Below are 17,366 nucleotides of genomic sequence, written 5' to 3'. Positions count from 1 at the left end.
ATCAACAATAAATGTTGGCAAGGATATGGGGAAAGAGGTACATTCATACATTGCTAGTGGGACTGCAAATTGGTGCAACCACTCTGGAAAGCAGTATGGATATTCCTCAGAAAACTTGGAATGAAACCACCATTTGACCCAGTTATCCCACTCATCAATATATACCCAAAGGATTTAAAATCAGCATACTACAGTGATGCAGCCACATCAATGTTTATGGAAGTTCAATTCACAATAGCTAAGGTATGAAACCAACCTAAGTGCCCTTCAATAGATGAATGGATGAAGAAAATGTGATACATATATACAATGGAGTATTAAAATAAAGAAGAATGACTTTATAACATTTGCCAGCATATGGATGGATCTGGAGACAATCATGTTAAGTGAAATAAGTCAGTCCCCCCAAAACCAAAGGTCAAATGTTTTCTCTGATATGTAGACGCTAACCCACAATAAGGGGAGGGGGAATAAGGGGAAGAATAGAAGTTGAGTAGACAATGGGAAATGAAAGGAAGGAAGGGGGATAGGAAAAGGAAAGACAGTGGAATGAATCTGACATAATTTTCCCATGAACATATATAAAAACAAAATGCAATGATCAAGCTACAGTTTTCTTTAAGCCAATTTCATATGGTTTTAAGAAGCCATACAGTGAATCTACCACCATGTACATCCATAAGAATGGGATCCTAACTAGAATAAGATATATTCTATGCTTGTATAATTATATCAGAATGAATTCTGTGTCACATATAACCAAAAAGAACCAATACACTTTTAAAATGGAAGTTAAAAAAAAAAAAAACAGAGCTTAAATCAGCTTCCACTGGCAGACCTCACTGCTTAAATCTTGGAGCTTCAGACTTCAAAAATAAGAATAAAATACAGTACAGTCCCATCTCAGGTTTGAACCATATAAGAAAATGAGAAAATACATCTTGATAATGCTGTTACACTGAACAAGCTGAAATCCTGTGCTTGTGAAAAAGGTTGCAGGGGGAAAGAGAGTACTTTAATAGAGAAAGACCTCTTCTTCAGAGGACCTGATTAGTATTCTTCCTGCTTCTAGAAATGACATGAGAATACAGAACAGTCACATCATAGAAAGACGAAGAACAGATTTAATTGTCCATAGCATTTCAATGTGATCTAAGTTTTAAGCTTTCAAAAAGCTTGGGTCATAGGTTCTCAACTTGAGCATGTATCAGAACAACCCCGACTAGTTAAAACACTGGTGGGCTCCACGCCCTGAACTTCCCATGTAGTACATCAGGGTAGGCCTAAGAATTTGCATTTCTCAAAAGATCTCAAGTGATGCTGATATTGCTTAGAGATGTGCTGGCTTAGATATTGGAACCAGTGCCTAGTGTCATGTATTCTATTATCTTCATAATACTCCTGGGCTAGGAACAGGTGGTAGTAAGATATGTGAAGCAGTAAGTGTGTAAGGCTTCTTCTGGCCAATGGTTGCTTTTCTTCACTTTTGCCTAGCCTCTCTTTACATATATCTCACTAATGCCCAAGAGTTGAGAGGATGGGGGGGGGGATTTTCTATATCTGACAGTATATCATGGATACACAAATATTAAAATGGCCCAATATTTAAGTCTGAAAAGTGCTCAGAAATTCTCAGATGAAATGCATTAAAGTACTAAGTATTAACATGCATGAAGAATGTTGTATTATAATCCCCTGTTTTTACTTTCTTGCAGCTTTTCAAAAAATTAGCCCTTTGTGGTAAAATTTTCCATGCTTGGTTTCAGCCCAAAGGTAATTTTTTTGCAAAGTTTGAGAAAAATATATTAAAAAGTTTTTGAGTTATGAAAAGATGAAAAAAAACCCACATAATTTTTCCACTTTGAAAGCAATTTCAGGATTTTAAAAAATATGCAGATAACTAAAAAGTGGATGAAGTTGAAAAGTTGAAACTTTCCACTGTTTAGTTTTCAGCAAGGTAATCTACTGGTAATTCAGAAAAGATAATATGTGCATATACACACAAAGAGATAAATATATATATATATATATATAAATGAATTTGTAAGTCACTGGAAAAATGGTATCTCACAATATTCAATACAAACTTTCCTCTAAGTAGGAGATTTACTGTTTTCTGAAATGGAAGGTCTTTCACAAATCAGAGTAGTTAGTTGTTGATTGTCTGATTTCTGTGGTTTTTACATATCAGGGTTCATTAATGGGTCACATGGGGACAAGTGTCAAATGACTATACATTATATTTGCAGAATCCTCCAATTTTCTTCATACTTTAACGTGTCCCTCTATCTGCAGCTCAATTCTAGGATTCTGATCCACTGTCTTTTTCCATTCAACTTCTTTCCTTGGCTTAGGCCTCAAGGCCAACTCCTTTTGTCTCTTCAGCTCTATGTCACTCACAGGTAATCTCATTGCTCCCAGTTCTCTCCAAACTCTCCCCAGAACATTCACCTGAATCCCTCCTCGTGTATCTGAAGAACTCAAATATTAAAGAACCAACAATGGAAATCTTAAATTTAGGCTAAATAGGTTTTAGTAGTTTGTAAAAGTATCTTGCTCTAGCCATGTACAATTCTAACATTCCTAACTAACTCACTTGGAAAGCAGATAATGGGAAAGTGAGAGAAAGAATTAGACTCCTTTTTTGTCACTTATTAGTAATTGACATATGGGTTAGACATCAAACTCCCTGGAACTTCAGTCTCATTTCTTAGATGGAAAAAATAAAGTTGTTAAATGGCCTTGTTACATGTGAACATGTTTTGTAAATTTCAAACAAATGTTTGGTATGATTATTGTTAGTAATGGCAATAACATCTATTTTCTGAAAACTGATTCAGGCTTCTAGACTGAAATGGAAAACCAAGAATAAGCTGCACATCCTCCACTTCCAGAAAAAATATTTTTGCGAGGATGCAAAGGTTAAGAAATACCCAATTTTTCCTAGTTTTCAGGTGCACAGGCTTAAAGGACAAATACAATGAAAACTGCTCCAACAAATGTTCCTATTTCTTTTTTATTTTTAACCTCTCTCTCTGCATGGGTATTCCCCTCAGCTTATGTTAAATTCTCTTCTACGTATAGGGAAAAAATGCTCCTTGATCAGCTTCTCCTTTAACTTATCATCTTCTCTTCTCCCCTAACTGGTCAGTTCCTAGATGACTATCATCTAATGTCCTGCAACCTCCTCCTCTCATTATTTCACTAAGTGTTCTCTTCAAGATCACTGATGACACTTCAATTACTAATGCCAGATGTCTAAAGTTCTCATCCTCCTTAACCTTCACTGTACTCAAAGTTACCTCCCCCACCCCGTTATCTATTGCTATTTAATATAGTATCTACACACTTATGGTTTAAAACCACTTTCTCATGATTCTATGGGTCAGGAATTGAAACAGGTTCATCTGGATGGTTTTTCTGCTCCAAACAGTGGTGGGCCAGGGTCATTCACTCAGCTGCTTTCAGTGGTGGATGAGATGGGATGGAATGGGATCTAATCGGTTGGGATAGGATGAGATAGGATGGGAGGTCCAAGAAAATTTCACTCCTAACTCTAGTATCTCATGATCTTCCATGTGTGGCCACCTTGGGCTTTTTCACAGCATGGAGATCACAGGGCAGTTGGATGTCTTACATGGCAGCTGCTTCTGAGAGGCAAGAAACAAAAGTTCTCAGACCTTTTAAGGGAAGGGCTTGGAAGTACCATAATGTCATTTCCACTGCATCCTATTAGTGAAAGCAGGTCAGATGCCCAACCTAAATTCAAAGAAGAAAGAAACTTCACTTCTTGAGAGAGGAATGGCAAAGAATCCATGGTCATCTTTAATTTTCCATGTGACTGTATCTTTCTTGGCATCTTCCTTTCTCTTCTGTTTTTGTAGTATAATTAATCTAGATTAAAAGTTTTCAGGGCTGGGGTTATGGCTCAGTGGTAGAGTACTTGCCTAGCATGCATGAGGCACTGGATTTGATCCCTGACACCACATAAAAATAAATAAATAAGTAAACAAACAAACAAACAAAGATATTGTGTCCATCTACAACTAAAAACTATTAAAAAAGTTTTCAAACTTTTAAAATCTTGGCTCAAATAAAATATTCTTCTATACTGTAATCTATCAACACACACTTATAAAATATAAACAAATGTTTTGCAATATATGCCTTTATTGCAATGTAAATGTATTCTATTCTATTCTGTTTTTTAAAATGATGTTTTATCATTCACAAACATATGCTTCCCTTATCTGGGGAGGATTATATTTCATACCTCATTGATAGAAGATTCAGTCATGTAACCTGCTGTGTCCAATGCTCAGCCATGTCCAGACAGAGGTTTTAAAACACCGAGTTAGGTTCACTATTCCCTTTCCTTTCTCAGTTGCAGTTGTAGTATATTTTGAGTCTCTAAAACTTGAATATCTAAAACACTACAAAACACTTATTTGGGTGGATTTCAACAAAACAAACAAACAACAACAACAAAGACTTCCATGGGATCAGAATATTCTAGCTAGAAGCTATTCATCCCTCTGGATTCTGGAGTAGACTGCTTTGAAAAACCTACATATGGGCAGCCTAACAGAAGGTAAACAGGAAACAAACCTTTGTTGTTAAAGTCACTGACACTATGTCATCGTGTCACAGTCTATTTCTGTCTTGACTGATCCATTGTTTGCAACCTAATGAAGGAATTTAGCATTCACTAATGAATTTCGGGTCTTAACTTGGAAAACCACTATCCTTTCTGCCTTTTTCTATTTCTTCTTCATTTCATTTGTCCTTCATGACAAATGAAAGTGTTCCCTTCTTGAAATACATTTAAAAACTATTATACTTTCTGCCTCGTTCTGTTTCCTCTTCCTTTACCTTCATAACAAATGAAAATGTTCCCCCAATATACACATCCATGACCTATTTCTTTTCTCCCTTAACAATCTCCCTTGGCAATTTTATCCCATACAGTCTTCATGGTTTCTCATTTGGACTAGTAAACATGTCTCTTGCCTGCTTGTTTGCTTTCATTCTACATTATTTCTATCTCCTTTTCATTCTCCCTTCCCTGAGAGATTAACTTACCTGCATGACTATCATCATCAGAGATCCTCCATGCTTTCTTGCTGTCCAGAAAGTGAGTCCAGATCCCCTGGCCCAGCTTTCTTGTCCCTCTACCCACCTCCATCAGCCTGGGTTCTCAGACCCAATTAGACCACCCATTGCTCTCCTCATGTGCTCGGTGATAAAAACCAGTTCTCTTTCTTTATACTGTTCCACTGCTTAGAATGCATAGAAACCCCCCACTCCTCCTCATGAAATGCTGAAATGCTGTACTTCCATGTTCTACTCCATCTTCATTACCCCTGTTCAAATACATTGGTTTTGGACAAATACTTTGTTCAAAAAGACTCTTCTATGAAGCCTTTTCTTATCTTCCTAGTTGGAAGTCTCCTCTCTTCTTGAAATATCCAGAACCTCACAGTGCTTCCCCATTTTGCCTTCCATTTCTTATCACTCAATCAAGGAACAGGACATGGACAACAGTTACTCCCCCCCAGATCGTGACTGTTTAACACAATAGTGACTTCATGAGTGTCACTCACAAACATGTCTGACTGCAGACATGAAGGTTAGCAGAGCAGTGCAGCACACTCCAGTCTCCATTGTCTCCTTGTTGGCAGAATACGTGGGTTTGTTTTTTACCAATGCAGACAGAAATAACATACACAAGACCTATATATGTTACCTCTAAGTAGTTGTTTAAGCTTCTCAGCTGCAGTTGTGGTATATTTTGAGTATCTAAAATACTACAAAACACTTATTTGGGGGGATCTCAACAGAAACAATAACAACAACAACAAACAAGACTGAATGATATTTTAAACAGTTTTTTTTTTGGTGTGTGTGTGTGTGTGTGTGTGTGTGTGTGTGTGTGTGGTGCTGGGGACTGAACCCAGGGCTTTATGCATGTGAGGCAAACACTCTACCAACTGAGCTATATCCCCAGCCCATACACAGATTTTTATACAATTGGACAAAACAATCTTGCACTTAAAGGAGTCAGTTTAAGCAATTCAGAAGTTTCACTCAGAAGATAACTTGCTAAGCAGGCAGACAAAAGAAGCTCTATGTTATTGTGCGTTTTCCCTCAAGAAGGCCAAATAATTTAAAAACTAAAGTTTACAAAGTACATGCTATCTCTGGAAGAAGAGGAATGGTTATCATTAAATGATATATAATTCTTAGAGGAAAATAATTTAATTACTTGAGGTCTACCCCCAACTCAGTGCAATGCCCAGGCAACTCCCAATCTTGAATTTTATGCAAATGATTTACTGGCAAAATCAGATGGCACATTTTTAACAGACAGAGGGCTGAGGATGAGAGAAAGTAGATTCCTGATAGTGAGGATAAGACTAATACTTTTTTATTTCCATGTCATCAGTCTCCTCTCTCTCTCAATTGCTAGAGCTTTTACTGGCCTCATACTCCTCAAGCTACAACACAACATGTCACATAAATCTCTTCATGTGCACTGTAGAGCCACACCATCATATCAGCACGTGCTGCTATCATTGAGAGCCATGAGATATTTTCTTAGGCTGTCTCTATACCCACAGCTAATGTATGTGTACCTCACCCCAGGATTCAGAGTGAGCCAAGGCTGAATCCTGGCAAGGTACCTTTCTCTCACTTCTCACCTATAAAATGAAAGATGTGGCTAGATAGTCTCTAAAGCCCACTTCAGCTCCACGATTCTATGAGTCCAGAGACAATTGTGCTTATTATTATGACAGCTACTTATGCAATAGTTTTCAATTAACTATTTTCTTTTAAGAAACAATGTCAAAATGACTGAAAATATTCTATATGTCTGTGGCAAACTTGCCTAAAGAAACAAATAAAAAATATAAACATCATATTAAAATATAGGTCAGACAACATATCTCAAATATGCAATAAGTCTCTTAAAATGATTTAAGACCAAGGTTGCCTATGATAAGTTATAAAAATATTAAAATGAACTGAACCAAAATAATACCAAATAAACCAGCTACTCAACTACAAATGTGACCTCGAAATCTTATGGGAGTCAAAAATTCCAGTAAAAATAACAGAAGAGATGAAAACACAAGTTTCTTATTATCACACTTCATATGTTATAAAACATAACAGCTAACTTATTTTTGGCAAGATGATTAGGGATTGCAACACTCTGGCTTACACAAGCTCACTTGATTGTCAAATGCATCTCAAATGGAGCGTGTCATGCTAACTTTAGGCACGCAGGCACTGTGTTGTCTTAGAGTAGCCTAAAGACACTGAAATTTCAACACTTCAGTGGGGATCACACCACTAAAATAAACTGGCCCAGGTGTTTGGGGTTGGGGTTACAAAAAATGTGGTTAACTGAAACCAGATAAAACTTCTGAATTAAAAAAAATCATACAGATGCCCCCCAAAGTGCCTTTTATGAATAATTTATTACACAGATTATTTTCTAGCATACACGCTTTTAATGAAGATAAAAAAGTTTCACAATCTCTGCAAACTCTATGATCACAGTGTGAGCTATGTCTCTACAAATAAGACTAGGTTAAGCTTGTGGTTCATCTTTTTTTGCCTTTTCTCCATTATTCTTTTTAAAAAATTGTTATTTAGTTATTTATTTTTGGTGCTGGGGATTGAACCCAGGGCTTTGCACAATGCTCTACCACTGAGCCACACCCACAGTCCCATTCACTACCACTCTTACATGGGCAAAATACATGAAAATAAGACAATATAAAGTTAGGGAGTTGAAGAAGCTATAATAATGTATATAACTGTAAGATGCACTATTGTACTTCTTTCTCAACAGACACTGAAAAGGCAAGCCCCCCAAATGAGAAGAATTCAAAATGAATGTGTTAAACAATCATTTTCAGTGTACACAAGAGAAACCAAATATTACATATAGAATGGATCTGGAGCAAGCAAACAAAAAACACAGACCTGTGATTAAGTTAACAGACTCTGATAAGTTCAGAAATGAGCATTTTTTTCTTTACATTTATAGAATGGTAAATTATTACTATTTTAAATATTAAAAGAAAAAATTTAAAAATTTAAATGTTTTTAAAGCTTTAAAAACATCTGAACAACTAATAACCAAAAATTATATTTCATATCAGTTTGCTGCATTTTATTTGGCAGGACCAAGTCACTGCCTTTAGTAGAAAATCAATTTAGTACTTCAATTTATATATTCCACACGAGTGAAATCCTAATTGTACAGTGGTGGGATAGGCAGCTTCTGACATGGCTTCCAAGGTGCCTCCCATCCTGGAATGCAGGCCTTTGTGTAATTTCCTCTCCTTACATGTGGCTGCACCTAGTGACTTGATTCTAACAAAAAAAATAGAGCAAAAGTGATATAATATCACTTCTGTAGGTTACAGGTTACAGACTATGACTTTTATCTTGCCAGCAGAGTCTGTCTGTCTCTTCTCCCAGGTTTACACAGATGAAGCAAGCTAGAGAGGCTAAAGATGAAGCAAGCTAGAGAGGAGGGTAGCTCCCCCCTTCCACCCACAACTGCCAATGATGAACCAAGATTCTCAGTCCAGCAATTTTCAGGGAACTGAGTCTTGCCAGCAAACCACATGAGTGAGCTTGGAAGCAGATTCATCTCAAGTTTTCAGAAGACAATGCACCCCTGGAAGACAACTTAATTACAAACTTATGAGAGACCCTGCAACAGAGGATCCAGCTAAGTGTGGCAAGAATTCTAAATAGAAACTGTGAGAGACTAAATGTGTCTTACACTACTAAATTTGGGGCAATTTGACATATAGCAGTAGGTAACCAATACAGTAGTTAACCTATTGACTGAGCTGTTGATTCTAGTGTCATTTCTATAACAGTAACAGATAAGACCTATTTGAAAGTTTTAAGTTCCAGCTATCATTGCTAATACTTTATATAATTTTCACAAGAATCCTTTGAAGAACATATTATTATCCCATTTTACAGATAAGGAAACTGAGTTAGAGACTTAATAACTTGTCTAAGGTCATACAGAAAAAATATGACAGCAAGTATTTGAACCTGGGTGTTCTTGCTTTAGGAACAGAGCTCATAGCACTTACGAAAGCAGAACCACCAAGAGGAAGGCCTGGACACTCTGAAGATAGTACCCACACAATATAGTACTAGAGGAAATTTCAAAAGCACAGTAGAGGTTAGTAGTCAAGCAAAATGCTAAAAGCAGAAATAAAGAGTGTTTTCTTATTTTAAAACACCTTATCTGGGAGTTGGGGGGGGGGGAGAACAGAGCAGAGCAATAATACAATAAATAAAGTACAAGCTTGAATTTACATTTAGAGATGAAAAATATGTTTTTTAATACCCAATAAGAGAAAATTTAAAAAAAAAAACCCACTTAGTACTAAAAACCATAGTCAGGGAGGTTATAATTAATACCTTTTCCAGGCAATGATGAATAAATGAGTGTGTCAAGCTGGTGGGAAAAGGAACAAATGCATAGTGAGCTCCAAGAACCTACTGGAGATATTTTATCACATGTAGTGAAAAGAAGGGAAAAAGTCAAAATCTTAGGACAGAGAACTACAAGGCAGCAATTGTCATGAGCGTTGGTTAGGATTTGTCCTCCATGACTGTCCCGGCTCTCTTTCCTCAAATTGTCTTATTCAGTGGGATGTCTTCAAAACATGTCACAGTATCTGACACATGGTGATGCTTAATATAAGTTTATTGAATGAAGAAATAAGTTATCTAATGGATTGCATCCATTCAATGGGTTATTTTAATGGTACATTTTAGTGAAAGTACAGTTTTTGTTTTAAGTCTTATGTAGTGCTTTTGCTTTCCTAGGCATTTTTAATATGTCTTCCTGTCTCCAGTACCTCAATTAATATCTGATACACAGTAACATTAAATATGTGTGAATAAAAGAACAAATGTGTGTCTCAAAAAGCCTGGTAAGGGCTGGGGTTGTGGCTCAGTGGTAGAGCGCTTGCCTAAGCATGTGCGAGGCCCTGGGCTACATAAAAAATAAATAAATAAAACAAAGGTATTGTTTTCCAACTACAACTTAAAAATAAATATTTAAAAAACCTGGCAAACTACAGAAGATGTGGATTTATGACTAAATAAAGACCTAGTGTTCCATAAGGACAGCTGTTTACCTATCAATGAAGATAATACATTTTTTGCTTCTAAAAGGAGACATGAATATTTGCAAAATACCCTCCCAATACAGAGCTTTCTATTTCTTGGATGGTAACTACTTTTAAATATTCCTTTATAAAATACAGCAAGTTAAATGCAGCATCAGAATTCTAGACAACTCTAAATTCAAAGGCATTCATTGAGAAAATTCCATTTCTATTATTTTTTTTTAAACTATGGGAATTTCATGAACATATACTTATCTAGGCCCACAGTAATGGGAAGTGAAGATGAAGGAAGCCATCAAGTATCCCTCTCTCCATTAACCAAGAGACAAAGTTCTGAGGAGAATGCATACAGTGCACAATAAGGTGTGGACTGTCACCTCCTAAGGCATACTTACTGGAAGCTCAGGGGCACGCTTCAAGATCTGAAGAGCAATGTAGCTGCCTATTGAATGGCCAATGAGCATAAGCTTTACTTCCTTTGGCACATGGGTTCTCAGGAAAGCTAGTTTGTGTTCTATCTGACCATGTAGTCCATAGATGTCCTTAATTTCTTGAGCATTTGCATCTAAAAGCAAAAACAAGAACATGCTTTCATTCAATAAGTAAACATACTAAACTGGAAAAATCTTAAAAAAATACTGATCATTTATCAAAAGGCTACAGTGTATTAGGTAATTAAATAATATCAATCAATCCTCACAACAATCTTGAGAGGGAAATTGTGGGAAGCCATTTCTGACACGTGATTGGGTGGCTCCCATTAAGGGTCTGAGGCGCTTTGGCTGTGTCGAAGCTTTCCCAGCCCTTTCCTGATGAGAGAGCCCACCCGTGTGGGGGGGTGCCTGACCACTGACCCCGGGGACCCAATCACTGACCCTGACCTTGGAGTGCAGCCCCCCTCAACCTTCATTGGATGAAATTCTCCCCTGAATCTCTTGTTCCCCAATAAAAGGCTACTCCCCAGCGTGTTCACTCTCTCTCTCTCTCCTGCTAGCCCTGAGTAATCCCTGCTGCCCTGCTGCCCTGCTGGGCGGTTAGAGGAGGGAACCAGAGAGGGGAGCCGTCTCAGACCTAGCAATAGAAATAAGGTAACTGAGTCTGTGTGTTTTATTTCGATCTCTTCTAACTAACTTTATGCCTAGAACCTCATTAATGAAACCACTGCGCAGGCCGCATGGTAGAGGAAATATTATCATTTTCATTTTCCAGATGAAAATCTCAACACTGTAGGTATCATGTAACAGAGGGACAGTCACAGACTAAGTAGAAGAGGTGAGATTCCAATTTGGGTCTTTTTGTCCTCAAAGCCCATGATCTTTCAACTATTCCACGAACTACTGTAGTTTAGGTAAGTGATTCTTAAACTTGAGCATGCATGCATCAGAATTCCCTGAAGGGTCTTGTAAAACAGATTGCTGAGTCCTACCACCAGAGTTTCTGAGTCAGTAGGTCTGGGTTTGGGCCCAAGAATTTGCATCTCTAAGTTTCTAGGAGATGCTGATGTGCTGATTTCAGGACCACACATTGAGAACCTCCAGTTTAGGTTAGTTTTTATTATTAATAAACAACCAAGAAAATCCTACACTGCCTTAATATTTTAGATAATCTTTTTTAAAGAACTCAGACTCGAAAGATCCAGGTAGGAATGTTGTAAATTGTTTCTTTTAACCAGTACATCTTTTGACTTGCTTGAACTAATTTTCTTTTCTGTCACAAATGAACTATTTTTCAGATTCTTCAAGATGTAATGAAAAATTATCCCTGCCTTCGAGAAGATCACAGTCCAAGAAGAAGAAATATACATAAAAACACAATTATAAAAACCTCAAGAAATTATCTAAAGCATTTGGGAAAAGAATAGGGTTTTAATGGATCATGATAAAAGGTAATCCTCCTTTGGATTCATAAAAAATAAGGCACCCTTAAGTTACCTAAGATAAATACTAGACAACATTCTTTGTTACATGCTCATTACTATAAGTGTACAAATTTAATTATAATTTGAATGCAAGCAGAACAGTCTAAATTTAACTACATATTTAATTATATATACATACACACATACATATACATGTGTAGCTACACACTGAACACAAATACATAACTTTATATATTTTCATATAGCATTTAAGGTCTTCCATGACCACAGTACTGATATGATTTCAGCACTACCTGAGCCTTTTGCTAAGACTAGATCTGTAGACCATAACTCTCTACATCTCACACAAGAATTTTCTTAACTACTGAACTCTTCCTTTCTGTTCTACAAAACTATATCTTAACAACAATTGTAATCAAACAACTTATATGTAGAATTAAAAAGGCTAACGACAGAACTTCATATTGAAAAAATGCTTTGAGCAAGAGGAGTATTTGGTTTATTTCTTAGGTAAGTTCTTTATAAGACACAAAATCATACCATGTATTGTTCATCTTACATAAATAATGAAGAATATAAAAAGAACCATTATATATTTACTCTAAATTTATGATAGCAGAACTGGAAATTATCTACAAAAAAGACAAAACCTTTTAATGTATTATTTTACTTCATTTATTTTTATTGATAAAAATATCAAAGTATATGGCAGTGTTATCTGTCAATTGTGAGTAAAAAAAACTTGAACTGTTATATAATTGTAGAAACTATTAAACTTTTATGTTTTTAAAAATTTCTCAAAATATTAAAACAATGCTTAAATATACTGTTCCCAGGTATCTGACCTCTAATGTATAGGGAAAACTATCCTTCACTTCTTTATTATTCAAATGGGGCACAGAATCACCAAAGGATGCTCTGTGTTCATGGGAAACACCAAGGAAGCAGCTGGATGAGAACCATGGTCCCTAATTCTTTATGCTTACTTAATTCACAGATCTGAAAGGCCTTCTTTTCACAACTGACTCAAGTTTGCTAAGCTGATATGAAAGTTTACTCATACCTTAGGCTCATCTGTTCTAGGTACCCTAAATATTCTGTAAGTTCCTTGTATCAAAACATGGGTGCGGCTCCTAATTCTGAAGGTATGCAACATGTGGAGAGGATGTAGATAGGCACTCTATTTAAAACTATTATTTATCTTAATAATAAAAAGCTGTAAATTCCAAGCATACATCTTAAAAATATTTTTAAATTATTATTTTCTAAACAGATGGTGAAATCAAGGGTCCTCAAATTACGCTTTCCACTTGACTAACACCAGTGATCTGCTATTAAGACTTCACAGAAGAAGTGTGGGAAACAGGAGAGAGATTCAGCACGAACATACTGTTATAGACTTAGGAAACAGAGCAAGAAGCACAGAAGTGTGAGATGAGATTTCAGAAACAGCCATGAGTTCTGGGGCTATCTGTGGTTACTGGGAGAGGTGGAACAAAAAGGAAGACTGTGACTAATCAAGAAGGGCATGAACGATCATACCGATCACACCAAGGAGTTTGCTCTCATTTTCTGAGCAGTGAGAAGACCTCTAAGGACTGTGAGCCTGCAGCAGCATGGTCTGGTCGGTGATATTGGAAAGAACTGCCACATTGACACTCCCTAGTCCTTCCCTCTGTCCTGAGACTCTAACACTGCACTTGATTTTGACTTCTTCCCTTGTCCTGTCTCTTAGTTTTGCTACTTCTTTCCACCCAGAGACCTGCTTTCATTCCTACTGACTGTGAGTCCTGAGACTGGACTGACTGACTATTCCTGCTTAGGGCTCATCTAGTCAGTCCATCTTTCCTCATGTCTCTGCTCGTCTAGTCCCAGCAAAAAAGAAAGCTCTACAGGTTTTTCTCTCTTTCTTTCCATTTGGGAGACTGTAGTGGCAGTAGTTGATAACATTTTAGATAATGCATTATTCAAATTCATCACTAATTACAAGATTTTTTGAGATATTTTTAGGTAATGTTTTTAATCTGTTAAACTGAACCAGTATGATTTCTAGCTTCTATTTTGTACTTCTTGAACAAATAACTTAAAATTGTTGGTAATGATTCTAGTAAATTAAAGCCAAAAAAACAGTTATACTTCTAATTCCTCAAATTTTCTTTTCACTTTTTTCTTTTTGAATCATCCCTTCTGACATTGGTGAACATCTGTTCTCTCAATTATAGTCAATTTGTGACTGTGATAATGTGGTGCAACTAGAATATTATTTCCAACTGTGCATAATTTTAACACGTGCTAATATGAAGCAAAACATACTGTTGCCATCTGATGTGTCATTATGGCTTTCTCTCAATACATATTTTTCACATCGTACTTTGGGTGTCAGAAAACTTGTACCTTAGGACAATAATCTTGGATGGCGAATATAATATATCTGTCCTGTCTACACAAAGCAACCTTCTAGAGCATACACTTTCAAACACAACGTTCAACATGTAAAACAGATGAAAGCACAACTGTTCTGCTCAAATGGGCATTGGTAAGGCCCAGGCTCAGCCTTCACAGAACTTTTGAGCTACCCAGAATCACTGTCCTAAAAGTAAAGACTGGCATGTCATCTCCTTCTATTCCCCTGCAATACCACACATGATAATCTAGTTGGCTGTCAATAAATTCTTCATGGTAACGAATTGTCTTTTCACCCTCTCTAGACACCACAGCCTCCTTTGGCCCATGGTAGCCCTCTGGGCTAAGGCCTCTAGATGGCACTGTTCTCATGAAATAGCAAAGAACCCAGGCTCCAATTACTAAGTTATTAACAGAGCAGCCCAAACAGCAATAAGCATACTCCAAGATGCAAATAAGATGTTGATTTAGAACAAGAATTAAAGACATGTCCTAGAAATGAAAACATACAACACATAGTTTCTATTGGTTTTGTTCATCAGTATCCAATGGGGCAGACAGAGGTCAATGATTCTGAAAGCGTGGTCCCAGGATTAGCAGCATCCGTATTACTTGGAAATACAAATTCTTAGATTCCCACAGATCTATTGAATCAACACCCTTGGGGGTGGCCATTTATGTCTTAATAGATCCTCTAGGTAATTCTGATGCATGCCAAAGTTTCAGAACCCTTGATCTATGGCAATCCTTCCAGTCTGTTTAGACTTTCAAAACTGCTATTCATGTTTTGTTCAAATGTTTGCGTTCTGTCTTTAGCATGAGTTCTAATGGTAAATGTGATTGGCTGTTGCTCTGATTAAGGAATTTGATACATAAATTTTCTCTCCAATGCATGGCCTTTCTCACCAAAGTAAAACTGTAGGAATAAGACATACTTACCACTCACCATTAAAAAGTTGACACAGCAAAAGGATAGGAATAAACCCTTCCCAGTACCTTGTAGTATTCCCACTTCTTTCTACTTCCCAGTCTTTGGATTATCTCTTTTCTTGACTAGTTCAGAAAATAGGCCAGAACACCTGGTAGATTTTTGAAGATTGGCACATCAAATAAACCTGTTTTCTAGGAAAAATTCTTCTTTTTTTCCCCTCTAGTGCCAGGGATCCAAACAAAGGCCTCAGATGCTAGGCAAGAACTCTACCACTGAAGAAATTTTTTTGTTGGTGCATATTAATTACACAAATCGGTGGGCTTCATTGTGGTATATTGGTACATGAATATAACATAATTTGATCAATTTCACTCTCTAATACCTCCCCTAACCTTTTCCTCCTCCTTTCCCCCACTCCCCTTCCAGAAAAATTCTCTTAATAGCTATTTTCTAAATACAAGACTACAAAAAACATATTATAAACAGATCAGAATTTCCTGATAAAGGAAGAGCTATGTATGATAATAAAGCCCCAATTTGGGGCATATATAAACGTATATTTGAAAATATTTCATAGCAGAATAAGTACATGTTACATTTTATTCACTTTCAGTTACGTTTGAAAGAGAACTTTGGTAGAGGCAAGCACTTTACCAACAGAGCTATATTCCCAGCCATGAAAGAGAACTTTTAAATCAAGGCTGCAATTTGTATATTCAGTTTCTTTACTCTGTTAAAAATCAAGTTAGATAATCACTATTCATTCACCTTTCAAAATATGCCCTTAAAACAAAACAAAACATGTCCTGATTCTAATGGAGAGTGTTGCTAATTTTAAATTCTAATTTTTCATTGCTGCTAAACAGAAAAGCAACTGATTTTTATATATTAACCTTGCATCCTTGATATGGCAACAACCAAGAGTTTTCTGTTGTTGTTGTGGACTCTTAGGGATTTCCTACACAGAAAGTCATATCTTCTGCAAATTCAAAGTTTTATTTCTTTTTCCCCAATCTGCTTATCTTTTAATTCCCTTTTTTGTCTTACTACATTAGCTAGGGAAAGCCAGTGATGACAAAGGATAGAAAACAGGAACTTAGAGGAAACTGAAGTCTCTGGCATCTACAAGTACAGTAAACATTAAATTGCAACCCAGTGATGAATATGAGTGGTGGGAAGGGACATCTTGTCTTGTTCCCGATCTTAGGAGGAAGCCTTTGGTTTCTTACCATAAAGTATAATGTTATCCATTTGTGTACAATATGTCAAAATGCATTCTACTGTCATGTATAACTAATTGGAATTTTTAAAATATGATAGTTTTTACAAATATTCTTTATCAATTTGAGTAAGTTTCCCTCTATAACTAGTTTCTGAGATTTTTTAAAAATAATAAGTATTTTTTTAAATGTGTTTTCTATATCAATTGATAGGTACAATTAAAAAATTTTTCTTTACATTTCAGCTTGGGAAGTTTCTATTGACCTATTTTCAGACTCACTTATTCTTTCCGCAGATACATCTAGTCTACTGGTGATCTCTTTGTAAAATCTTTCGTTCTTTATTGCAGTATTTCTTAGTATTTTTTTTTTGGAAATTTCTTAAGAGTCTCCAACCCTGGCTTGCTTTAGCCATTCTTTCTAACATGCTATTCTTTCCACTAGAGTCCTATACTCTATTAACAGTAGTTATTTTAAATTTCGTGATAATTTCAAAATTGGTAATAAGCACAGACCTGAGTTTAGCTCCATGCTTTCTTTATTTAGTCAGACTGGTTTATCTTGACTTTTACAATGCCTTGTAATTTTTGTTGTTGTTGTTTAAAACCAGACATGATGTATTAGGTATCAGGAACTAAGTTAAAAAGATTTTTTTTATGTGAGGCTTTGTTAATTAATTAATGGCTAGAAGTTGGGTTGTATTTAATGTTTACTGTACTTGTAGATGCCAGAGACTTCAGTTTCCTCCAAGT

General features: G+C 36.3%; 1 protein-coding gene across 3 annotated transcripts in view; it reads right to left on the bottom strand.

Moving 5' to 3' along the window:
• The window catches only part of Ldah (lipid droplet associated hydrolase), an 88,678-nt gene that overhangs the window by 52,485 nt on the left and 18,827 nt on the right, over positions 1 to 17,366 (bottom strand). For all 3 annotated transcript variants that reach the window (XM_005322601.5, XM_040271361.2, XM_013357428.4), the window contains exon 4: positions 10,577 to 10,746. In XM_005322601.5, coding sequence (XP_005322658.1) covers positions 10,577 to 10,746 — 170 coding nt within the window. The remainder of the gene's footprint in view (positions 1 to 10,576; positions 10,747 to 17,366) is intronic.

The sequence above is a fragment of the Ictidomys tridecemlineatus genome, chromosome 12, assembly GCF_052094955.1.
Source record: "Ictidomys tridecemlineatus isolate mIctTri1 chromosome 12, mIctTri1.hap1, whole genome shotgun sequence".
NCBI lineage: Eukaryota > Metazoa > Chordata > Mammalia > Rodentia > Sciuridae > Ictidomys > Ictidomys tridecemlineatus.
Note: the sequence above shows the minus strand (reverse complement) of the source record. Positions and strands in the feature narration are given on the sequence as shown.